Source organism: Fusarium oxysporum, chromosome 2, assembly GCF_000149955.1.
Source record: "Fusarium oxysporum f. sp. lycopersici 4287 chromosome 2, whole genome shotgun sequence".
NCBI classification, from domain to species: domain Eukaryota; kingdom Fungi; phylum Ascomycota; class Sordariomycetes; order Hypocreales; family Nectriaceae; genus Fusarium; species Fusarium oxysporum.
This window is the reverse complement of record NC_030987.1, coordinates 3,354,270-3,373,005: the sequence shown is the minus strand read 5'-3', so window position 1 is coordinate 3,373,005 and position 18,736 is coordinate 3,354,270. Positions and strand designations below refer to the sequence as shown.

Sequence of the window (18,736 nt, the reverse complement as noted above, 5' to 3'; positions counted from 1 at the left end):
AGACGTGCCGTTCCCGCTACCGCAGCCCAAGTCGGGGACGTTTGATATAAGAACAAATAGATCTGGGATCCTAGAAAGTGCATATTCACTCATCATCGGAAGTCACTGGGGGGCAATCTTACCGACATTGGATTCGTCCTCGGAGTCGCTCCTGTCCGTATGTATATCTGACGAACTCATTGGGCCTGCGATAGACTTGATTAGCCTAGTTCATCTCAGACGAATAGATACCACGAAACTCACCAATATGGCTGTTTGCGCCAAGCCTTCTCATCACGGACAACATTTACAATTTCTCCCTCTGCCCGAGTGTCCTCCTTGCCATCTTCGTATCGTTCAGCCAAAACAAACCCGCCGCGCTTGATCCAAATGGTGTTTCGAAATCGCTGGGCCAGTTCCAGTACAAGGGTTTTGCCGTTTGGAAGCTCACACGTGTAGAGGTTGTTTCCTTCAGGCTTGACAACGCGAACGAGAGACTGGTTGGGCTCAAGATAATCAGGAGGTGTCAATGCAGCCTCTGCGGCCGCGAGAACATTTCGCTTAGGACGTCCCATCGTGAAATTTTATGTCGATTGCTATTTAATAAAAGTTTGTCTTGGAATTTTCTAGACATGAAGAATATGGAGGGGTTGCTTGGAGGGGCAGACACCGATAGAACGATATACCTTGATAGACAGAACAACTCCAAGTACTACTCTATCCATAATGACTTGTAAGTGGGAGCGGACTTACTAGATTCGGAACGTCCGGTCCTGCCCTCGGAGAGCAAGAAAACTTTAGACTTTAGAAGAGGATGCCAAAATAAACTTAGCAAAGAGTCCCCCAAACTTAGGCTAACATACCTAAATATTTTCGTCGCTTAGGGTTAAGGCGCTTTCTTGCCTCCCCTAGCCTGCTCCCAACATGATCTTGTGAAATTACCATATCGGGCTATAAGTTATTCTCCTGATCGTACGGATATCGTGATTGTATTTTAAGTAGCATATTGCTTGGCTGCTAGTGGTGGGTTGCTGGGGCTGTTACCAAAAGTGGTATTAGAACCAACCTCATTATCATGAAGTTGAGTGACCAGCAACATAACAGTCAAATATGATGTACATGTTGTCAGTGCCTCAAGATGATCGTGTGTACTGCTTGAGGACTACGTATACCGATGTCTCATCTTTATACAAAGGATAAGTTACAACAAGATCATTTGGTATCGTAAACTTCCCGTGACGCCTGGGTAAATTATTCGGTGCAATTAAGTATGAGTCCGTGCTTAATAAATCACATCGTATGGTATTGTCGAAGTGGACTCGGCTTGATTACCCTCTTGGTTGCCCCTCCTGGCATGTCAGGGTTCCAAAAACTACCACATAGAGGCATTCCACTCGCTAGGATGTCCCGTGGGGATATCAAGATCTGGGTGACCGGGTGACTCAAGTTGACCTTGTGAGATTCATGATAATTTGATACAAAACCGAACAACTAAAACTACTTACTTAACCACTGTAGACAGGCTCAAGCACACTTGTCCCTCGGAACTCCTTACACAATGGGATCGAATGTTCTCCTGATTATCCATTACTATATATCGAATCATTAAGTTCTTGGTGGCCTAGTGCTCATACACCATGGAGACTTCAATGCTTTCAGGTCTCTCAGTAGTTCAGCCAGTACCTACAAATCCGGCAAAGGAAGATATGTCTCGTCCATTAACAGCCCCGCCAATGACTACCTCGAGAACTCATATCGGCTCAGCCCAGAGAGAATCTTTTGACCTCGAGATTCTACCTGTCCGAGATGATCCAAAACCAGACAATGCATCTTCCGACCATGTCGACGACTTAGAAATGAGCCAACCTGATCGTCCAGATTCGAATACTGAGACTGTCGAAGTTGCACCGACTATCTGGGACCCTTTCATGAACCGCTTCAGACTTATCTCGACCTGTCTATCCCAAATAAATAATGCTCTTAGTGATGGTGCTACTGGTGCTTTGATCCCCTATATGGAGAAGTATGTCGATAATCTTTCCCCCGAACGACATAAGCTAATATATTTAGGTACTATGGCATTGGCTATGCCACTGTATCCCTTATATTCGTCGGTAAAGCCATTGGATTCATTGCAGCGGCCGTGTTCATCGATATTCTTAAAGAAAAACTTGGTCGAGCCAAACTTCTTGGTTTGGGCCAGGCTCTCGTCACTCTGGCATATATCCCCATCATCTGCGGCGCCCCTTTCATCGTTGTCGTTCTATCATTCTTCTTTATCGGCTTCAGCATCTCGATAAATGTGGCCATCGGAAACCTCTTCTGTGGTGGTCTCCAGAACGGAACGTTCATGCTGGGTGTACAGCACGGGACTTACGGAATAGGGGCGACCATCGGCCCTCTCGTTGCGACCGCGCTCGTTACAGCTGCAAACACCGTGTGGAATAAATACTATATCATAACCTGTGTGCTCGGAGCTTTAACCGTCGCATTAGGAATGTGGTCGTTCTGGAAATACGAACAGGAGTTGAGTCCTGCGGCGCGCCAGAGAGAGACGGCTCCAGTTGGAGACTCCATGTCGAACAGCATCTTTCTTGCTATGAATTTGCGCATCGTATTCCTTGGTTCACTCTTCATCTTTGCCTACCAGGGAGCCGAGGTTTCTATCTCTGGCTGGGTCATTTCTTTTCTCATCAACGACCGCGATGGTGATCCTTCTTCAGTTGGTTATGCAACAGCAGGTTTCTGGGCCGGTATCACCATCGGTAGATTCCTCCTGTCTGCCCCTGCGCAGCGAATCGGCGAGAAAACGCTTGTGTATGGCCTCATAATAGGAGCCGTTGCTTTTCAGCTTCTCGTCTGGCTCATTCCTAACATCGTGGGCAACACTATCGCCGTATCTGTTGTCGGTCTTCTCCTTGGTCCTATCTACCCATGTGCCTCGGCTGTTTTCCTTCGAGGCATGACTAGGCGGGAGGCTTTGACTGGTATTGGCATGATTAATGCTTGTGATAGCGCAGGCGGAGCTATTGCGCCCTTCGTCACGGGTCTTCTGGCCCAGGCGTTTGGCACCTTTGTCCTTCATCCGATTGTGATTTTCTTGTTTGTTGTCATGTTGTTGTGCTGGTACTTTCTTCCAGCTGAGGAAAAGAGGACGGAGTGACAAGGCGGTACCAAAAGAGAGAATAGGAAATTGGAGAATGCATGAACAAGCGAAGTGACATCAAGGTCGAAATTATATAGGGAATCGATTCGATCCAGGCTGACCAAGTCTATTCACAAATCTATAATGAATCTATGTGATCTCCGTAGATGGCTCGCACCCAGTCTATCCTTTATGTTTTGAATGGCCATGGATACCATTTCCTATTCTCCCTTTTCATGTCATTAATTCATACCAGATTAGATACGGCCACGGGCAGCATCCTTGACAGAGACGGTACCAGCCGCAATGTCCTTGACAGTCTGAGTGATGCTAGACCAGTCACGGAATGTGACGAAGGGAACGTTCTCGTTCTCACACCAGGTAACAAGGTCTATAAAGTGTCGTTAATTACGAACCAATACTGGGAATTGATGTTTTGCTCACCCTTGTCGGCCTTGGCAAACAGCAGATCGGTCTCCTTAGCGGCTGAGAGATCAGAGACACCATCACCAGCGTAGAACATGGTAGGTCGGTTAGGAAGCGAAGAGTACTTTCGGATCTCGATAGACTTGTCATGGCCATGAATACTAGAAAAGTCAGCACTTTCTCACCATATCAACGAATAGGTCGGATTTATTACCTGTCATCATGGAACTCAATTTGCCAGCCTCCCTCATCCTTAAGAGTCTTACCCTCTCGAGCCTTCACATCGTTGCTGACAATCTGAATATCCCAACCAGGACCCAGAAGAGTGTCCAGTAGAGCTCGAATGACAGGGGTCATGCCGCCACTGAGAATGACAATGGGGACATTGTTCTCCTGAGCCCAGTCGTAGAACTCCTTGAAGCCAGGGTCAAGCTTAATGTTCTTGAGAAGAATCTGGATGCACTCGTCGAAAGGGGTCTTGACGCTGTCCAGCATCTCAACGAAGCTGTCGCGGAAATGCATGTTTCCATAAAGAACGTCCTTGTTAAGTTGGCGACGGCGTTCAACGCCGAAGCCAAGGTTGTCGGTCATGTAGTCATTAGAATCGGCGGTGGTGACTGTTCCGTCAAAGTCGGTAAAGAAGATGAACTTGGGATCGTTCTTGAGAGCTGGGGTATCGGAGGAAGCCATGATGACGGTCTGTAGTGGATTATTGCGTATTTTTATGACTCAGTAAGATCCTTATTGGAGTCTACTCCAGTTTCATGAAAAGAGTGAGTGAATTGGATGTCTCTAGAACTGTAGTCTAAAGTGACGATGTTGTTGAGAAGATATGACCGAGCAAGAAAACGGCGGGGGAGGGGCACAAGTTTTCATGACAGACAAACAAATAATCGCGACAATAATGATCAACAGAAAATTAGAAACACCTGCTATAAACTGGCTGAGCTGATTGGAGGTTGATACTGAAGGATCCTTACTAGTAAAATGAGTAGCAATATAAATCACGTACTGTACATAACAGAAAACACCGCATATTTCGTTATCAGTTCTTCCGCCTTGGCCAAGGTTTGACTGTCGTCATTGTCATGACTCTCAGGGACTGCAGGATATGAATAGTGCCCCTCCACACCCTCTTCTCCCTGTAATTGCGCTGGAATATAGCTCCCAAGGACCCTGAGTCGCACTCAATAGCGCTCCCGGCAAAGGACCCTGGCCAAGGTGAGTAAGGCGGTGACTCTATTCAGCCTTGCTCCGGCGGCAGAAAATACCCCGGCTACGGAGCCGGCTGTAGCTTTATCGGCTCGGCCCATGCATTCATCCCATCATCTCAACAATTGTTGCCGAGCTACAAGTCCAATCGTCCACCCTCGACGTCGCCGCTGCGATACACGCTTCCTTTGGTCGCAATGCAGCCGTTTGCTCGTCCTGCGGTTCGGCTTGTCTGGAACCATGCGCGATTTGGGCTTGATCGATCCACGAGGCCCGGGAGGTCTTGCTGGGGGCCCTCGATAGTGCAGAGCTCAACAATATGTGTGCGATGCAATTTTCAGGCCATTGGTCTCCGAGCAAGACTCTATTCGACGGAGCGACCACCGAGGGATTCTGAGAGGAGTTCAAGGACGAATAAAGATGTCGAGGATGAGCTTGAATCTATACTTAAACCTCGGCCAAACTTTTTCAAAGAGCTTCAACCGCCTGCCGATATACCCAAGCTGGAAGATGTCAAATCTACCAATGCGACTTCCGAAAGCGCTGCCCCTAAAGACACAAAACCCGAGCCACCCAAGGCCGAGACAGACACAAAGTCTAGCGATGAAGCCTCTCAATCGCAAGCACCATCAGGTCTTCAAAACCTGCGACACCTTACCCTGAACCATATGAACGAATTGAAGGAGAGGTTTAGCGGTGCTATGGATAGACTGCAATCCCGAGCAATGAATGCCTCACAAACGCTCAACGATATTACCGGATATACAGACATCGAGGCCATCAAGCATCAAAATGCCAAGCTAGAAGCAGACCTTGCAGCAGCTCATGAGCGGGTCCGTGAGGCTCGCCAGGAATACAAGACATCGAACGCTAGTCGTGCGACAACACAGCGTGAGGTCACAACACTATTGGCGCGGAAGGATAGCTGGTCCCCTATCGATCTTGAGCGCTTTACCGAGTTATATCGAGCAGATCATACCTTGGAGGGCAAGGTCGCATCGTCCCAAGAGGCTCTAACGGAGGCTGAGATGGAAGAACAGCGCCTTAGCCAGCAGCTAAATGCCGGAATCCTGAAACGTTACCATGAAGAGCAGATTTGGAGCGATCGCATTCGGCGGGCGAGCACTTGGGGTACATGGGGCCTGATGGGCATGAACTTCCTCTTGTTCGTTATCCTGCAGTTTGTGGCAGAGCCCTGGAAGAGAAGGAGACTGGTCAGGGGTGTTGTAGCTGAGGAGAAGGCTGTTCTCGAGGAGGTTCGTGGTGAGCTTGAACAGGTCAAGCTGGCTATCGAGAACCAAAAGACCCTATCAACAGTTGAAGGAACCCCAGAGGCTGAGGCCGAGGCAACTGCTGAAGCCGTGGCATCAGAGAATGTGTTGCCGGGTGAGAGCCTCATGGTGGAGGAAACAAATTCCAGCCAGGAACCAGTTGCCACCTTCGAATCAGTGGCTGAAGCGCCTCTCTCAGGACCTCTACCCACGAGGACATGGCAAGAAGCTCTTATGGATCCAGAATGGTGGAAAGCCAAATCACAAGACATCTACAGCGAGCGACGGATAGATCTTCGCATGCGAGACGTTTCATTATTGGTGCTGGAGGGCGCATTAGCAGGAGCTGTGTTTACAGGAAGTATTGCGCTGCTTTTGGTTCGAAGATCATGACAAGATGTAAAATAGATATAAAGCTTATCATTGTATACTACTATAATAAAACTGTACATTCTCGTTATAGAGTTTCTCGGGTGATGTTGATTCACGATGCTTCACGCTGTTGGCGAGCCAATCGGATGTTGGTGTTTTGCATGACCGGTAGGGCTGGTAGCCAGAAAGGCAATACCGAAGAAGATGGAGTGGGACTAAACCTTTGGAGCTTAATGAGGTTAATATTTCTAAGATGTCATATTTGATATTCGTATGCATAAAATCCGAGACTATTTGTTGAGTTGTTGATATATCGTCATAAAAGGAACTTTGTCCGCCAAGAGCAAGTTCATCATGACACTTAAGCCTTCAACGGCCCCTAGACCCCTTGTCATTCCACCCTCAAGGGTGACCCTGACCATTAATTTGAGCTTGGATGATGAAAGTGCACATCAGGAATATGATTTGCCAGTCATTGAGATTAACGGCAACTAATTGTTAAGGGTCTTAACGTTACAGATATTGACCGCTTTCCGATATGCGGTTTTAATCGGAGGTGTTTTGATGGTGGGGCTCTAGGACTTGTAGGACTATGAAAGGTGACTTACAGCAGACGCAGATGCTTTTCCAGTGTAACTGTAGCTACACGGTGGGAATAATGAAATGCACATATTAGAGTTTGTTATCTCCTGATTGCTATTGACGGGTTTGGAACTTTGTGGTATTACTTATGCATGATAAGAAAGGCTCAAGAGTTTGTCGTTTCAGAGAATGGTTTCACAAGCATCAAACCAAGTTTCCTTGTTCATGCGAAACTATCTGCTGATGGATCTTGAAACGCAATTCGAGTAGGACACATGCTTGTGAATATCATATACAAAAGGGCCAAACAGACATTTCTTTCGAGTTACTGTAGAGACTCTCAGGTATGGTTGTCTCATTGGAGCTCAGCCTCTTTGTCCACGTTATCATATCATCATTCTAGTCCTACTGAGGTTACCTCTTGACAAAAGCATAAGATAAAGCAACTAGATTGCATCGTATCTTTCCGTGAAGAACTGAACACACAAGGATCTACGGATACTGATGAATGATTCTGCTACAAACAGCGCACGTCGTCACCCACCATAAACTCAACTTAACCGGCCGGAGAGCTACACCTACGCCGCTACAAATTGGAAGCTCCCCGCCAGCCAAACCCTGGATCTCCCCACCAAGAGCAGAGCGGCGGTGGTCTTAGCTCCTCGAGGTGGTCTTGGTCTGCCTGTGCCTGTATCCGTACCCTGAGGCCTTGCCTTGGGCATTCATTAGTACTAAGGAACGGTATTGGGCTGTGCTTTGTCTTTCGACCCTCTCTTTTTTTCGTGTTTGTCAAAATCTTTTTTGAGCTGATCACCTCTTTGTGTCTCCTAAAAGGACCTACCTATATTTCTCAGTTCTACCAATTTCCTTGGTGTTTTAGCTTACCGCTAAATTCACCTGAGTTAGCTCAGTGTTACTGCGCTGTCCTCTGCTGTGCTGTGCTCGCGCATTGAATCCATGGAAAACGCCCGATAAAAACCCCGCCAATTTTACCCCCTCCTCCACCGAACGTCGATGCGATTCCCTAAGGTACCAACCAACTCTAGGAACTTATTGGATCACTGACGACATTTCTCACCTTTGACCTTCCAACCTACCTGCACTCTATTCCACCACCTCTACCTAACTGCCCTGCCACCGGCCACTCAACACCTATATAGTACCTACCCAAGGTACCTACCACCACCATCTGCTTCTGGCAACGGCTGGGCATAATAAACCCAAACCCTCTTTCCCTCAACCTCCCCTCTCCCCCACCCGCCAGCTTCGGCCTCATCCACCTGAAGCGAAGCTTGACGGCGAAAACCTCCGCCAGCTATAAACCATCGCCGCAGACGCACGCATAATTACGCATACGCAACTGGGACCTTCTGGCTTCCCTCGTTCCGTGTGTTTCTGCCCGCCTGCACTTGGTTCGGCTCTCACAGTATAACGACATTCATTAACGATAACGACACACAAGACGTCACCTGTCTCGTCGTCTATTTTACCACCCGCTCGCCTACGCTCGCCCGCTCATTATCGAGGCGTCGTCCTCACCACCTGATATCGGCTGTATTTTCAGCCATCCCCTCCTCCTCCAACCTCTTGTCGTCCAGCGCGAACGTATCGTGCAGCCACTTTCACCATGAATGACGATGATGCGATCCATAGCATCCACAAGAAGATCGAGCGCGAGAAGGCTCTCATCAACGCTGCCAATTCCATGAGGGCACAGACCAACAATGAAGCCGTCAGATCTCGTCTCGACTCACAAATGCGAGATGGTCGTCGCAATCTTCAGTTCTTCGAGGAGAAGCTGCGCGACATCCAGATGCGACGTGTGAACGCAGGTGTTGGAGACATGTCCCTTGGAGGACCTTCTGACGATGCTGGCGGTCCTCCTGCACCACCTCCCAAGGATTCCCGAGAAGATAGAGGATCCTATGGTTCGGGCTCAGGACAATATGCCCAATCTGGTGCTGGTTCTGATCTCATGCCTCCCCGCCACCCTTATGCTCCAGGTCCTGGTGGCTCGGGTATTCCGAAGCCACGTCCAAATTTCACCAAGTTAGGTGCGTCGTTGCTATGCCATCTCCATAGAAACTTCCCTGAGACTTTCCGTGTTTTCTGTACTGTGCTAACGTGAACGAAAACAGATTTGATCAAATATGATACACCGCATCTGGGACCCCGCATCCAGCTCATGTTGTCGCAGATTCAATTCAAGCTAAACGTCGAAGAGCAATATCTGAAGGGTATCGAAAAGATGGTTCAGCTTTACGGTATGGAAGGAGACCGCAAAAGTAAGGCTGACGCGGCTGCCCGAAAAGTCGAAAGCAAGCAGAAGATTATACTGTTGAAGCAGGCACTCAAGAGATATGAAGAACTGCACATCGATGCGGATGTTGCCGACGCTCAAGATGGTAAGTTTACACTGCAGCATTTCCTACTACGACGACATATTGACAAAAGAGCAGACGATTCAATCAACGCCCCTAACCTGAGGAAGCCCCTAAGCGGACAACTATCGATTCGTATGCTGGCTATAAAGGATGTAGACCACCTCGCAACTGGCAGGTTTACGCGAGGGCCTGAGACCTTTATTGCCGTCAAGGTTGAGGATACCGTGATGGCTCGTACAAAGGCGTCCAGGAACGATCGCTGGGAAGCCGAATACCATACCATCGAGGTTGACAAGGCCAACGAAATCGAGCTGACAGTTTACGACAAACCCGCTGAGCACGCCATGCCTATTGCTATGCTCTGGGTCCGAATCTCTGATATTGTCGAGGAAATGCGTCGCAAGAGGATCGAGGCTGAGATGAACAGTTCTGGATGGGTTTCGGCCGACAGAATGGGCAGCAGCGGTGGGGCCCCTTCACAGTTCCCCATGAGCCCATCTTCAGGCTCGTTTGGGCCAGGCTCTCCAGCAGGTGGCGGTGCGCAAGGAACAGAAACTGGCCCATTCGGGACTGCTGGTCCTCAGCCTCAAGTGCAAACTGGACCAATTGAAGAATGGTTTAACCTAGAGCCTACTGGGCAGATTCAACTCCAGTTGGCATTCAACAAGACTAACGCGAACAGCCGCCCCGTTGACCTCGGTCTTGGCCGAAAGGGTGCTGTTCGTCAACGCAAGGAGGAGGTTCACGAGATGTACGGACACAAGTTCGTACAGCACCAGTTCTACAACATCATGCGTTGTGCGCTTTGCGGAGATTTCCTCAAGTACTCTGCAGGCATGCAGTGTGAGGATTGCAAGTACACTTGTCATACAAAGTGTTATTCCAGTGTGGTTACGAAGTGTATCAGCAAGAGTAACGCGGAGACCGATCCCGACGAGGAGAAGATCAACCATCGTATTCCGCACAGATTCAACCCTTATTCCAACATGACAGCAAACTGGTGCTGCCACTGTGGTTACATTCTGCCTTTTGGCAAGAAGAACTGCAGAAGGTGCTCAGGTATGTTTTGTTTGACTCTGTTTGCTGCATTGTGAAACTAATCCTTTATCTGTAGAATGCAGTCTTACTGCCCACGCCCAGTGTGTGCACCTTGTTCCTGACTTCTGTGGCATGTCCATGGCGGTGGCCAATCAAATATTGGACGGGATCAGATCCCAGAAGCAGAGGCAGGCAAAGGTCTCCTCACTGACAGAAAAGACTCTCCGGCCAGGAAAATCGAGCCCGACAAGTACTCATTCTCCGGCCCCATCCTACTCCAGCTCGTCCGCACCTCCCTATCAGCCAGGACCTGCCTCACCTGAGGCAACTGAGGCTGCTAAGGTTATGTACTCGAACCAGACAACACCACGGCCTGGCCACCCCGACCGAACATCATCTAGCTCAACGGCGGCGGCAGCAGCCTCTGCGGCTATGTCTGGAGGACCTGGAGGGGCCCAGAGACAACAGTCTGATTATGGACGTTACAGTGGAGGGTATGACCAGCAACAAGAGGATCCCTACGCTCAAGGGGGTCAATACGGCGCGGGTCAGCAGCGTAAGTACAACCCGGCTGACTATGCCAACGTCAACCCTAGCTACGGAGGACAACCGCCAGCTCAGGCTCAGCGACCAGTGCAGCAGCAGCCAGCTGCACAACAGCCTCCTCCCCAGCAACCGCTGCCTCCGGTGCCACAACACCAGCCTCAGCAGCAACAAGCTGGTTACCAGCAACCACCAGTACCAGCACACCAGCCCCAGTCTCCGGAAGCAATGTCTCCTAAGCAGCAGTCTGCATCTGGTGGAAATAAGGCACCACTACCTTTGGCTACAGACCCAGGTACTGGCCAACGGATCGGACTTGACCATTTCAACTTCCTGGCTGTGCTGGGTAAGGGTAACTTCGGTAAGGTCATGCTTGCTGAAACAAAGCGATCTCGCAAGCTCTATGCTATCAAGGTGCTCAAGAAAGAGTTCATCATCGAGAATGATGAAGTAGAGAGCATCCGCTCTGAGAAGCGTGTGTTCCTGGTTGCCAACCGAGGTAGGCACCCATTCTTGACCAACCTGCACGCATGCTTCCAGACCGAGACCCGTGTGTACTTCGTAATGGAGTATGTCAGTGGTGGTGATCTGATGTTGCACATTCAGCGAGGTCAATTCGGCACCAAGCGTGCCCAATTCTACGCTGCAGAGGTTTGCTTGGCCCTCAAGTACTTCCATGAGAACGGTGTCATCTACCGTGATCTGAAGCTTGACAACATTCTGCTGTCACTTGACGGTCATGTCAAGATTGGTGATTATGGTTTGTGCAAGGAGGATATGTGGTATGGTTCGACAACAAGCACCTTCTGTGGTACCCCCGAGTTTATGGCTCCAGAGGTATGCCCATAATATTTAATCCCTTTTTGTTCTTTGTGCTGACATTTTTCAGATTCTTCTCGATAAGAAGTACGGTCGTGCTGTCGATTGGTGGGCATTTGGTGTCCTGATCTACCAGATGCTTCTCCAACAATCTCCTTTCCGTGGAGAAGATGAGGATGAAATATACGATGCCATTCTCGCCGATGAGCCTCTTTACCCTATTCACATGCCTCGAGACTCAGTCTCTATTCTCCAGAAGCTGCTCACTCGTGAGCCTGACCAGCGACTCGGAAGCGGCCCAACTGATGCCCAGGAGGTGATGAGTCAGCCATTCTTCCGCAACATCAACTGGGACGACATCTACCACAAGAGAGTGCAGCCTCCTTTCATGCCTCAAATTAAGAGTGCTACTGATACCAGTAACTTCGACTCGGAGTTCACCAGCGTTACTCCCGTGTTGACCCCAGTCCAGTCTGGTAAGTCTTTCAGCTTCCGAGTTCTTGATCTTTCACTAACAATGACAAGTTTTATCACAAGCCATGCAAGAAGAATTCCGAGGCTTCTCCTACACCGCTGATTTTGATTAAGCGACTGAAGTAACAAGATTGACGATTTTGCAATATTTTATCGAGACGATGGAGCCGCGGTGGGGTTGTTGTCTTGTCTATCGAATACCCAGGGGCGATAGTGAAATAGATGGCCGGACACCGCGGGCAGGTGATGTCGGTATAGCGAACCTAGGATGGGCGTCTGGATAAGACGCCCTCTTTCCGCGTTCGCTAGTTCGCTTATAGCGATTGGCTTTCAGGATATCGGTTGTTGGCGAGTAAAACGTACGAGGGCATGATCAGTACCGTGCCATATTGAGATGGTGAAGCAAGCGACTCTAGCGGTAGATGAGTATCGTATACAGCAGCATTTGAATGCATGTTAGTTAATAGAAGTGAGAGAAGAGATATCAAAAATGAGTTGCAGGCGATGGCTTTCGTCATATCTTACCCTACACAATTGTGATTGATGATGTGTTCTTTGACAAGGTCTACATACTGCTTGATGATTCGTTTTCACATTGTCATAGGTGCGTTTGTAGGTGTGAAGGGGCATTGACATGTTTTAGATATTTTTTTGACCTATATTTTGTTTATTTCATTTATACCTCCGCCTCTTTCTAGGTTTTCTCTATCCTTCTACGATGTGTACTCCTTCTGCAAGAGCTTGGCAATAGTGTTGAGTCTATAACATGTTAGTATTCGCTTCGAAAGGCACTTATTAGGTTGAAACTTACTGGATGTTGCTGGTACCCTCATAAATGGCACCAATCTTGCTGTCACGGAAGTACTTCTCAGCAAGACCCTCACGGACAAAGCCCATGCCACCCATCCACTCAATGGCGGAACCACTGACGCGACCAGCGACCTGAGAAGCATAGAGCTTGGCCATGGCAGCGTCCCTGACAAAGTCCTCACCGGCCTCCTTCTTGCGAGCAGCAGTGTAGACGAGAGCGCGAGCGGCAGTGATCTCGGTGTAGGCCTGGGCGAGCTGGTGCTGCATACCCTGGAACTCACCAACGAGAGAGCCGAACTGCTTGCGGTCGTTCCAGACGTAGCGAGCAGCGTTCTCGAAAGCGCCAAGAGCCAGACCAGTCATCTGGGCAGCGATACCAATTCGGCCCTCGTTGAGAAGGGCGATGGCGTACTTGTAACCGTGGCCACGCTCACCGAGGAGGTTCTCCTTGGGGATCACGACGTCGTCGAAGTTGATAACGCATGTGCTTGAGGCGCGGATACCGAGCTTCTTCTCCTTCTTGGCGATAGAGAAACCCTTCGTGCCCTTCTCGACGATGAAGGCAGTAATGCCCTTGTAGCCCTTGCTGGGGTCGAGGTTAGCGAAGACAATGAAGAACTCGGCCTCCTTAGAGTTTGTGATCCACATCTTGCTACCCGAGATTTTGAAACCGTCGGCAGTCTCAGTGGCTCTTGTGGCCATGGCAAAAGCATCGGAACCAGAGACAGGCTCGGAGAGACAGAAAGAGGCGACGGTGTTTGTCGCAAGGCGAGGGAGCCACTTCTTCTTAATAGCAGTGGAAGCATACTTGATAATAGCTGTGTTGCAGAGGGTGTTATGCACATCAACCAGGACGGAAACAGAGGGGTCTGCACGGGCGAGCTCCTCAATGGCGATAATGGCGGAAGTGAAGTTCATGCCGGCACCGCCGTACTCTTCAGGAATCTCAATACCCATGAGACCCTGCTCGAACAGCTGCTCAACAACAGCAGGGTCCATCTCCTCAGCCTCGTCCATGTCACGCGCACGAGGAAGAATCACATCCGTAGAGAACTTGGAGACTGTGTCGGCCATGGCGGCCTCGATCTCAGAGAGGTGGGTGATGGGTGTAGGAGGGATCTCGGAGATGTCGATGTGCTCATTGCGGCGGGTGGATGTTGTAGATAGAGGGCGAGCAGCATTGCTTAAGCGCAGAGTTAGCGATTGCTTCTTGTCATTCTCAAAACTGCACTCACAGGTTTATTCTCGTCAATGTTCGGGGAGCGGTGGCTCGTGTGGCAATGCGCTGTGTGAGACCTCGACCTCCCTGTAGCGCAGGGCGCACGACTCGAGTAAACGACGAAGACATGGTGAGATTCGCGGTGTTGAAGAGAGGAGTGAGGAAGAGCGGTGACTATGTCAGAGAGAAGGAAGGGAAGAGATGCAAGGAGCTGAAGTGGCTAGGTTAGATCGAGGCGTGAGGCGGGTATGTTAGATGTCTGACGATCACAAGCCAAAAGCGACAACCAACAAGACAAGCTCTTTGTATGGTATGAAACAAGAAGATGAAGGCGATAAGAGAACAAGAAGGTCAAGATATCAATTATATTAGCCTCGGTATATACAAGTCATCCATTGCCCCCCGTTGTACGCCTACGCCCTTCCCTTTATACGGCTGAAGCGGTTGAAGAATCTCGCTGCTCGGCCTAGACCAGCCGAGGATAACCACCGAGGTCGAGGATGTCTTCGGTTGTACAGCGGTAATGGAACTTGACTCTGTTTGACTTGGATCGATTTGGGGAAATCTGTTAGCCAATGCGGGATGGGAGATGGGGAGGATTGCGGGGTGGGAAAAGATGCACCGGCGATTAACCGCTGACGTCAAAGATCTAGGTGGGGCATGATAGATTGTGGCATGTGATCTGCTGCACCCGGAGAAACGAAACATCCGACACTGTGTAGCACGTGACGCAGTTTCGGGAGGCTGAGATTTTGATATCGGCATTGCATGAGCTTGGGATTGGGATAGCGAGAGGCCGAATACGGGATCAATTCGACCACTTCCCACGCGACAATTCAACCTAATCCGACCATCGACAACTCGCCCAACATGGTCGGCTCCATACTCCGCCAGTTCTTCTCCCCGGCGACTCGTCGTCCCCTCACCACAGCCCTCTCAACACCACCAAGCCGCCTCATCCAACCAACCATCCGAACATTCACAACCTCAGCACCCCGCGCATTCGCCCCCACAACAGCTCGCTCAGCTACACTGAACCAAGTACTCCGCGGTATCCGAAAAGGCAAGCGCGCACGCCACGCTGTCTCTCCTGCTCTGTCCAACACAAATTGTCCCGCTCTGAAGGGTGTCTGTCTCCGTGTTGGTGTTGTTCGACCCAAGAAGCCCAACTCTGGTGAGCGAAAAACCGCTCGTGTGAAGCTTTCCACTGGAGCTGTTGTTACGGCGTATATTCCTGGCGAGGGACACAATATTCAGCAGCATAGTGTTGTGTTGGTGCGAGGTGGACGTGCACAGGATTGTCCTGGTGTGAGATACCATCTTGTTCGAGGAGCTCTGGATCTGGTACGTTCAATGCCTGTTGGCCTCGAATTGAAGTTCTGGCCACATCTATAATACTTGTCGTTATACTAACTACTCCAGGGTGGTGTTGCGAGCCGAACAACAAGTCGAAGCAAGTATGGCACCAAGAAGCCCAAGAAGGCCACAGTTGGTTAAATAATTTTGCATACGGAAATTAAATGGACGAATTGGGTTAAAAGATAGCAAAGCGATGATACAAGACATGTGTCAAAACCAATAGACCTGGCTGCGGCCATGTAATGATATTGTACACTATTTCGAGCATTCAAGAAAGCATTCAAAAGATCCCAGAACATTCTTGATTCATACACTCTACATGATCAAAAGCTGTCCAAAGTGCTTCAAACCCAGACGCCTGTTGTTGGTTCCCGTAAGAACATCACCCAATGCCGACCCATTGTGTGCAGCCCAGAAATCATGCAGACAATCTACCGAGCATCACGACCTGTATGATACAACCCTATACAACCCCATGTTAATAATATTTTGTCTACTGCTGCTTCTCGTAGCCCTTGGGCTTCTCCATGCCGTTGAGCTCGAAGAATCGAGAAGTGCCTGTTGCTTGGTTAGCGTATGATTTTGAAACAGTCTTCAGAAAAATACTTACAAGAGTAACCCTTCCAGTCAAAGTTGTTATCAGGGTTGCAGTGGCAACGGAGATCCAGACGTCGCTGCTCATCAGTGGGGCAATGAGTGAAAGGAACGTGATAGTAGGCGATATCCTCGAAGAAGTGAATCTGCTCCTTCTTAAGGAGAAGACCAGCAGCGATAGAGTGGACAGGAGCATCACCCCATCGCTCGTAGAAGAAACCACCGTCCTTGTCAAGAGACTCGAAGAAATCGAGGTAAGGCTTGCTTCGGAGCCAGGACAAGCTACCAACCTCAAAGTTGGACCACTAAACTCAATTAGCTGTGAAATTGGTGATAACTAGAGCTTAACTTACGAAATGGCACTTGTTGTAGTTCTCACCACCGTCATCACTGAGGAAACGCATAGAGTTGTCGGAAGAGATATGCTCGGGGTGGTTCTGCATGAACTTCTTGGTGCTAGCCCAGAGGGTAGGAATGGTGTCGATGTACTCGTAAAGAGAGAGAACAAAACTGTACTTCTTGTTGTTCTCGTGCATGACACGGAAGGGGTCGTAGTGGATGTCGCAGAAGAGCTTGACGGAGGGCTCAACACGCCAGTAGTACTCGTAGTTCATCATGAGTTCCTGTCGGAAGAAGAAGCCAGACTCGAATCGGCACATGTGACGGTAGCTGATAGAATCACCATAGATAATCTTTCGCTCGTGCATATCCTCACGGACCTTGCGGGCCTTCTCCTGGTCAATCCACTCAGGGAAAGACCAGTGCTCCTCGGGAATCAGACCATAGTGAGTCTTACCAGAGCAGAGAGAAGTGGTGACCTTCTTGAACTGCTCATCGAAGGGCTTATCATTGAGAAAGACCCAGTCGTAGTTGTATCGGCGGTTGAAACGATCCTCGACTTGTCGAATGGACTCGGCGATCTCCCAGACGTCCTGGTTTCGAGCAAGAGTGACAAATGTAGCGTTCATGCGGGGACCGGGAGCAGTGCCCTGGAGGTTGTTCCAGCCAGGGTCGTTGGGGGACATAGCCAGAGGAGCCTCAGCAAGCTCGCCTGAAGCAGGACCCTCTTTGGGAGTCTGAGGAGCAGGAACAGCGGGGGCATCGCCAGCAGTACCGGCACCCTCGCCGGCGGGCTTCTGAGCGGGAGCATCATCCTTGGTGAGAGCAGTGTCTCCCTCCTCAGCAACAGGTGCTTGCTGGCCGGGGAAGTTGACGTTGTTGCCGGCATCAGGGGATTTGGGGATGGTGCCAGGAGCTTGCTGCTGATTGCTGGGGCTTCCAGGACCGCCTGGGAAGTTACCGACACTGCCAGGAACGGGGATGGTATCGATCTTGGAATTGGAGAAGAAGTAAAACATAGTGAGCGTCTAAAGGAGTCGGGTTAGCAGGTGGCAACGTAAGCCATCATGAGCATCAGAGCCCATGGGACACAAATGAATGAGGTGACGTACGAAAAGCGCGAGCGCAATATAGCGCACGTAGCGCGTATGACCTGCAGCCATGGCGAAAGAAGAATTGACGATACGAAATCGTCAATATAAGAAGAGTTCAAATGAAGTGGGAGGTTTGAACAGAAAACAAAGAAGAAAGATGGATGATCCAGAGTCGATGTTTCGGTCGCAGCGCGCACGGGGAAAAAAGACACCTAGAGCACCTAGCAGCCCGCCTAGGCAATTACGTTAGTAGGGAGCCAGGGACTGAGGGGCTCCAGTAAAAGGAACGGTCGGTGATCTTTCTGAACTAAAAAAAGATGGTCTAGTTAGTCCTTCACGAAGCGAAGAACAAGGTCAATATCGTGAACCAGAACAAGTAATTAAGGAGAGAAAAAGAGATGGTTTACGATGAGGGATGAATATTCACGAATTGGGTATGTGCAGGGAAGTATCTACTTATTCTAATACAAAAAGACAATTGGAATTAATGGCACGCAACGAGTTGCTGGAGAGCACTGGAATGAGATGAACAACGTGTTCTGGGGGAACAAGCCCAGCCCTTGATCGTCAATTCTAGGCAAAGTCAGGTACGCACGGCGACTAGAGAGGCACAGCTTGTCCTGATAAGAAGAGGGTGACTCGAGGTATCTTCGGCAGGGGTTTGGAGGTAAAATACCTGATTTCCAGCACTTGGCAGCACTAGAACGAAGTATTCGTGAAATGATATCTACTTAGTATCCCCTGACGTCCAGGGGGTGTATCCCGTCTATTAGCGCATCTCAGCTTCGATTAATGGCTTCTGTGTCAAACTATTGCCGAGTCCAGACGCTTTTGGAGTGAGTCTAATGACATCCAATGCAATAGCAAACTTTTTTCAGCTTATTCTCTCCCACAAGTCCGTTCAGAGAAAGGTGGATTTTGTTCGTTGTCAAGATTACGACGACATGCAACAGGAGACTGATCTGTTTACAGGGATGCCCCAACCTTGGAAATCTCCATTGCCATCGACTTGATTCAGATGTAACAGCTCTTTTAGGTTTCGCCATGCGCCTCTTACAGAATGTTGAGGAATGGGG

General features: G+C 49.5%; 9 protein-coding genes across 10 annotated transcripts in view; 5 read left to right on the top strand and 4 right to left on the bottom strand.

The window, feature by feature from the left end:
* The window catches only part of FOXG_08415 (dolichyl-P-Man:Man(5)GlcNAc(2)-PP-dolichyl mannosyltransferase), a gene marked incomplete at its 3' end in the record, with an annotated part of 1,484 nt that extends 1,439 nt beyond the window's left edge, over positions 1-45 (top strand). The window contains exon 4 of the mRNA XM_018387332.1: positions 3-45. Coding sequence (XP_018245175.1) covers positions 3-45 — 43 coding nt within the window. The remainder of the gene's footprint in view (positions 1-2) is intronic.
* On the bottom strand, positions 1-577 carry FOXG_08414 (uncharacterized protein). Its single transcript, XM_018387331.1, has 2 exons — positions 244-577; positions 1-185 (listed from the first exon to the last, which is right to left on the bottom strand). Exons 1-2 carry the CDS (start codon positions 552-554, stop codon positions 119-121), a joined length of 378 nt encoding a protein of 125 aa, XP_018245174.1. The 5' UTR covers positions 555-577; the 3' UTR covers positions 1-118.
* Positions 578-1,366: 789 nt separating this feature from the next.
* On the top strand, positions 1,367-3,301 carry FOXG_08413 (uncharacterized protein). Its single transcript, XM_018387330.1, has 2 exons — positions 1,367-2,002; positions 2,050-3,301. The coding sequence occupies exons 1-2, from the start codon at positions 1,617-1,619 to the stop codon at positions 3,140-3,142; spliced, it is 1,479 nt and encodes a 492-aa protein (XP_018245173.1). The 5' UTR covers positions 1,367-1,616; the 3' UTR covers positions 3,143-3,301.
* FOXG_08412 (uncharacterized protein) lies at positions 2,051-4,730 on the bottom strand. Of its 2 annotated transcripts, XM_018387329.1 has the most exons (4): positions 4,531-4,601; positions 3,765-4,479; positions 3,569-3,711; positions 3,223-3,515 (listed from the first exon to the last, which is right to left on the bottom strand). In XM_018387329.1, exons 2-4 carry the CDS (start codon positions 4,238-4,240, stop codon positions 3,382-3,384), a joined length of 753 nt encoding a protein of 250 aa, XP_018245172.1. In that variant the 5' UTR covers positions 4,241-4,479; positions 4,531-4,601; the 3' UTR covers positions 3,223-3,381. The 2 variants fall into 2 exon arrangements, with proteins under 2 accessions (XP_018245171.1, XP_018245172.1); XM_018387328.1 differs by having other exon boundaries at positions 2,051-3,515; positions 3,765-4,730.
* FOXG_08411 (uncharacterized protein) lies at positions 4,693-6,497 on the top strand. Its single transcript, XM_018387327.1, has one exon. The coding sequence runs from the start codon at positions 4,960-4,962 to the stop codon at positions 6,424-6,426; it is 1,467 nt and encodes a 488-aa protein (XP_018245170.1). The 5' UTR covers positions 4,693-4,959; the 3' UTR covers positions 6,427-6,497.
* An 857-nt stretch (positions 6,498-7,354) lies between these two features.
* Positions 7,355-12,902, top strand: FOXG_08410 (AGC/PKC protein kinase). Its single transcript, XM_018387326.1, has 6 exons — positions 7,355-9,041; positions 9,126-9,392; positions 9,447-10,430; positions 10,486-11,789; positions 11,842-12,247; positions 12,297-12,902. Exons 1-6 carry the CDS (start codon positions 8,615-8,617, stop codon positions 12,356-12,358), a joined length of 3,450 nt encoding a protein of 1,149 aa, XP_018245169.1. The 5' UTR covers positions 7,355-8,614; the 3' UTR covers positions 12,359-12,902.
* FOXG_08409 (acyl-CoA dehydrogenase) lies at positions 12,828-14,872 on the bottom strand. Its single transcript, XM_018387325.1, has 3 exons — positions 14,291-14,872; positions 13,057-14,238; positions 12,828-13,004 (listed from the first exon to the last, which is right to left on the bottom strand). The coding sequence occupies exons 1-3, from the start codon at positions 14,401-14,403 to the stop codon at positions 12,959-12,961; spliced, it is 1,341 nt and encodes a 446-aa protein (XP_018245168.1). The 5' UTR covers positions 14,404-14,872; the 3' UTR covers positions 12,828-12,958.
* A 150-nt stretch (positions 14,873-15,022) lies between these two features.
* FOXG_08408 (30S ribosomal protein S12) lies at positions 15,023-15,987 on the top strand. The gene is made up of 2 exons (XM_018387324.1): positions 15,023-15,618; positions 15,697-15,987. Exons 1-2 carry the CDS (start codon positions 15,145-15,147, stop codon positions 15,769-15,771), a joined length of 549 nt encoding a protein of 182 aa, XP_018245167.1. The 5' UTR covers positions 15,023-15,144; the 3' UTR covers positions 15,772-15,987.
* Positions 15,749-18,132, bottom strand: FOXG_08407 (alpha 1,2-mannosyltransferase). The gene is made up of 4 exons (XM_018387323.1): positions 17,679-18,132; positions 16,581-17,594; positions 16,244-16,532; positions 15,749-16,191 (listed from the first exon to the last, which is right to left on the bottom strand). Exons 1-4 carry the CDS (start codon positions 17,727-17,729, stop codon positions 16,127-16,129), a joined length of 1,419 nt encoding a protein of 472 aa, XP_018245166.1. The 5' UTR covers positions 17,730-18,132; the 3' UTR covers positions 15,749-16,126.
* Between the last annotated feature and the right edge of the window lie 604 nt (positions 18,133-18,736).

Bases quoted from the DNA above. Each gene is read 5' to 3' on its own strand.
- FOXG_08408 (XM_018387324.1), top strand. From the start codon at position 15,145: ATGGTCGGCTCCATACTCCGCCAGTTCTTCTCCCCGGCGACTCGTCGT. The intron at 15,619-15,696 runs GTACGTTCAATG...TAACTACTCCAG, and splicing joins TTCGAGGAGCTCTGGATCTG to GGTGGTGTTGCGAGCCGAAC.
- FOXG_08411 (XM_018387327.1), top strand. From the start codon at position 4,960: ATGCAGCCGTTTGCTCGTCCTGCGGTTCGGCTTGTCTGGAACCATGCG.
- FOXG_08407 (XM_018387323.1), bottom strand. From the start codon at position 17,729: ATGGCTGCAGGTCATACGCGCTACGTGCGCTATATTGCGCTCGCGCTT. The intron at 16,533-16,580 runs GTAAGTTAAGCT...AATTGAGTTTAG, and splicing joins ACTACAACAAGTGCCATTTC to TGGTCCAACTTTGAGGTTGG. The intron at 16,192-16,243 runs GTAAGTATTTTT...ACCAAGCAACAG, and splicing joins TGACTGGAAGGGTTACTCTT to GCACTTCTCGATTCTTCGAG.
- FOXG_08413 (XM_018387330.1), top strand. From the start codon at position 1,617: ATGGAGACTTCAATGCTTTCAGGTCTCTCAGTAGTTCAGCCAGTACCT. The intron at 2,003-2,049 runs GTATGTCGATAA...TAATATATTTAG, and splicing joins TTGATCCCCTATATGGAGAA to GTACTATGGCATTGGCTATG.
- FOXG_08409 (XM_018387325.1), bottom strand. From the start codon at position 14,403: ATGTCTTCGTCGTTTACTCGAGTCGTGCGCCCTGCGCTACAGGGAGGT. The intron at 14,239-14,290 runs GTGAGTGCAGTT...TCTGCGCTTAAG, and splicing joins ACATTGACGAGAATAAACCT to CAATGCTGCTCGCCCTCTAT. The intron at 13,005-13,056 runs GTAAGTTTCAAC...AACATGTTATAG, and splicing joins GAGGGTACCAGCAACATCCA to ACTCAACACTATTGCCAAGC.
- FOXG_08410 (XM_018387326.1), top strand. From the start codon at position 8,615: ATGAATGACGATGATGCGATCCATAGCATCCACAAGAAGATCGAGCGC. The intron at 9,042-9,125 runs GTGCGTCGTTGC...GAACGAAAACAG, and splicing joins TCCAAATTTCACCAAGTTAG to ATTTGATCAAATATGATACA. The intron at 9,393-9,446 runs GTAAGTTTACAC...ACAAAAGAGCAG, and splicing joins TGTTGCCGACGCTCAAGATG to ACGATTCAATCAACGCCCCT.
- FOXG_08412 (XM_018387328.1), bottom strand. From the start codon at position 4,240: ATGGCTTCCTCCGATACCCCAGCTCTCAAGAACGATCCCAAGTTCATC. The intron at 3,712-3,764 runs GTAATAAATCCG...TGACTTTTCTAG, and splicing joins ATTGAGTTCCATGATGACAG to TATTCATGGCCATGACAAGT. The intron at 3,516-3,568 runs GTGAGCAAAACA...GACACTTTATAG, and splicing joins GTTTGCCAAGGCCGACAAGG to ACCTTGTTACCTGGTGTGAG.
- FOXG_08414 (XM_018387331.1), bottom strand. From the start codon at position 554: ATGGGACGTCCTAAGCGAAATGTTCTCGCGGCCGCAGAGGCTGCATTG. The intron at 186-243 runs GTGAGTTTCGTG...AGTCTATCGCAG, and splicing joins TGGCGCAAACAGCCATATTG to GCCCAATGAGTTCGTCAGAT.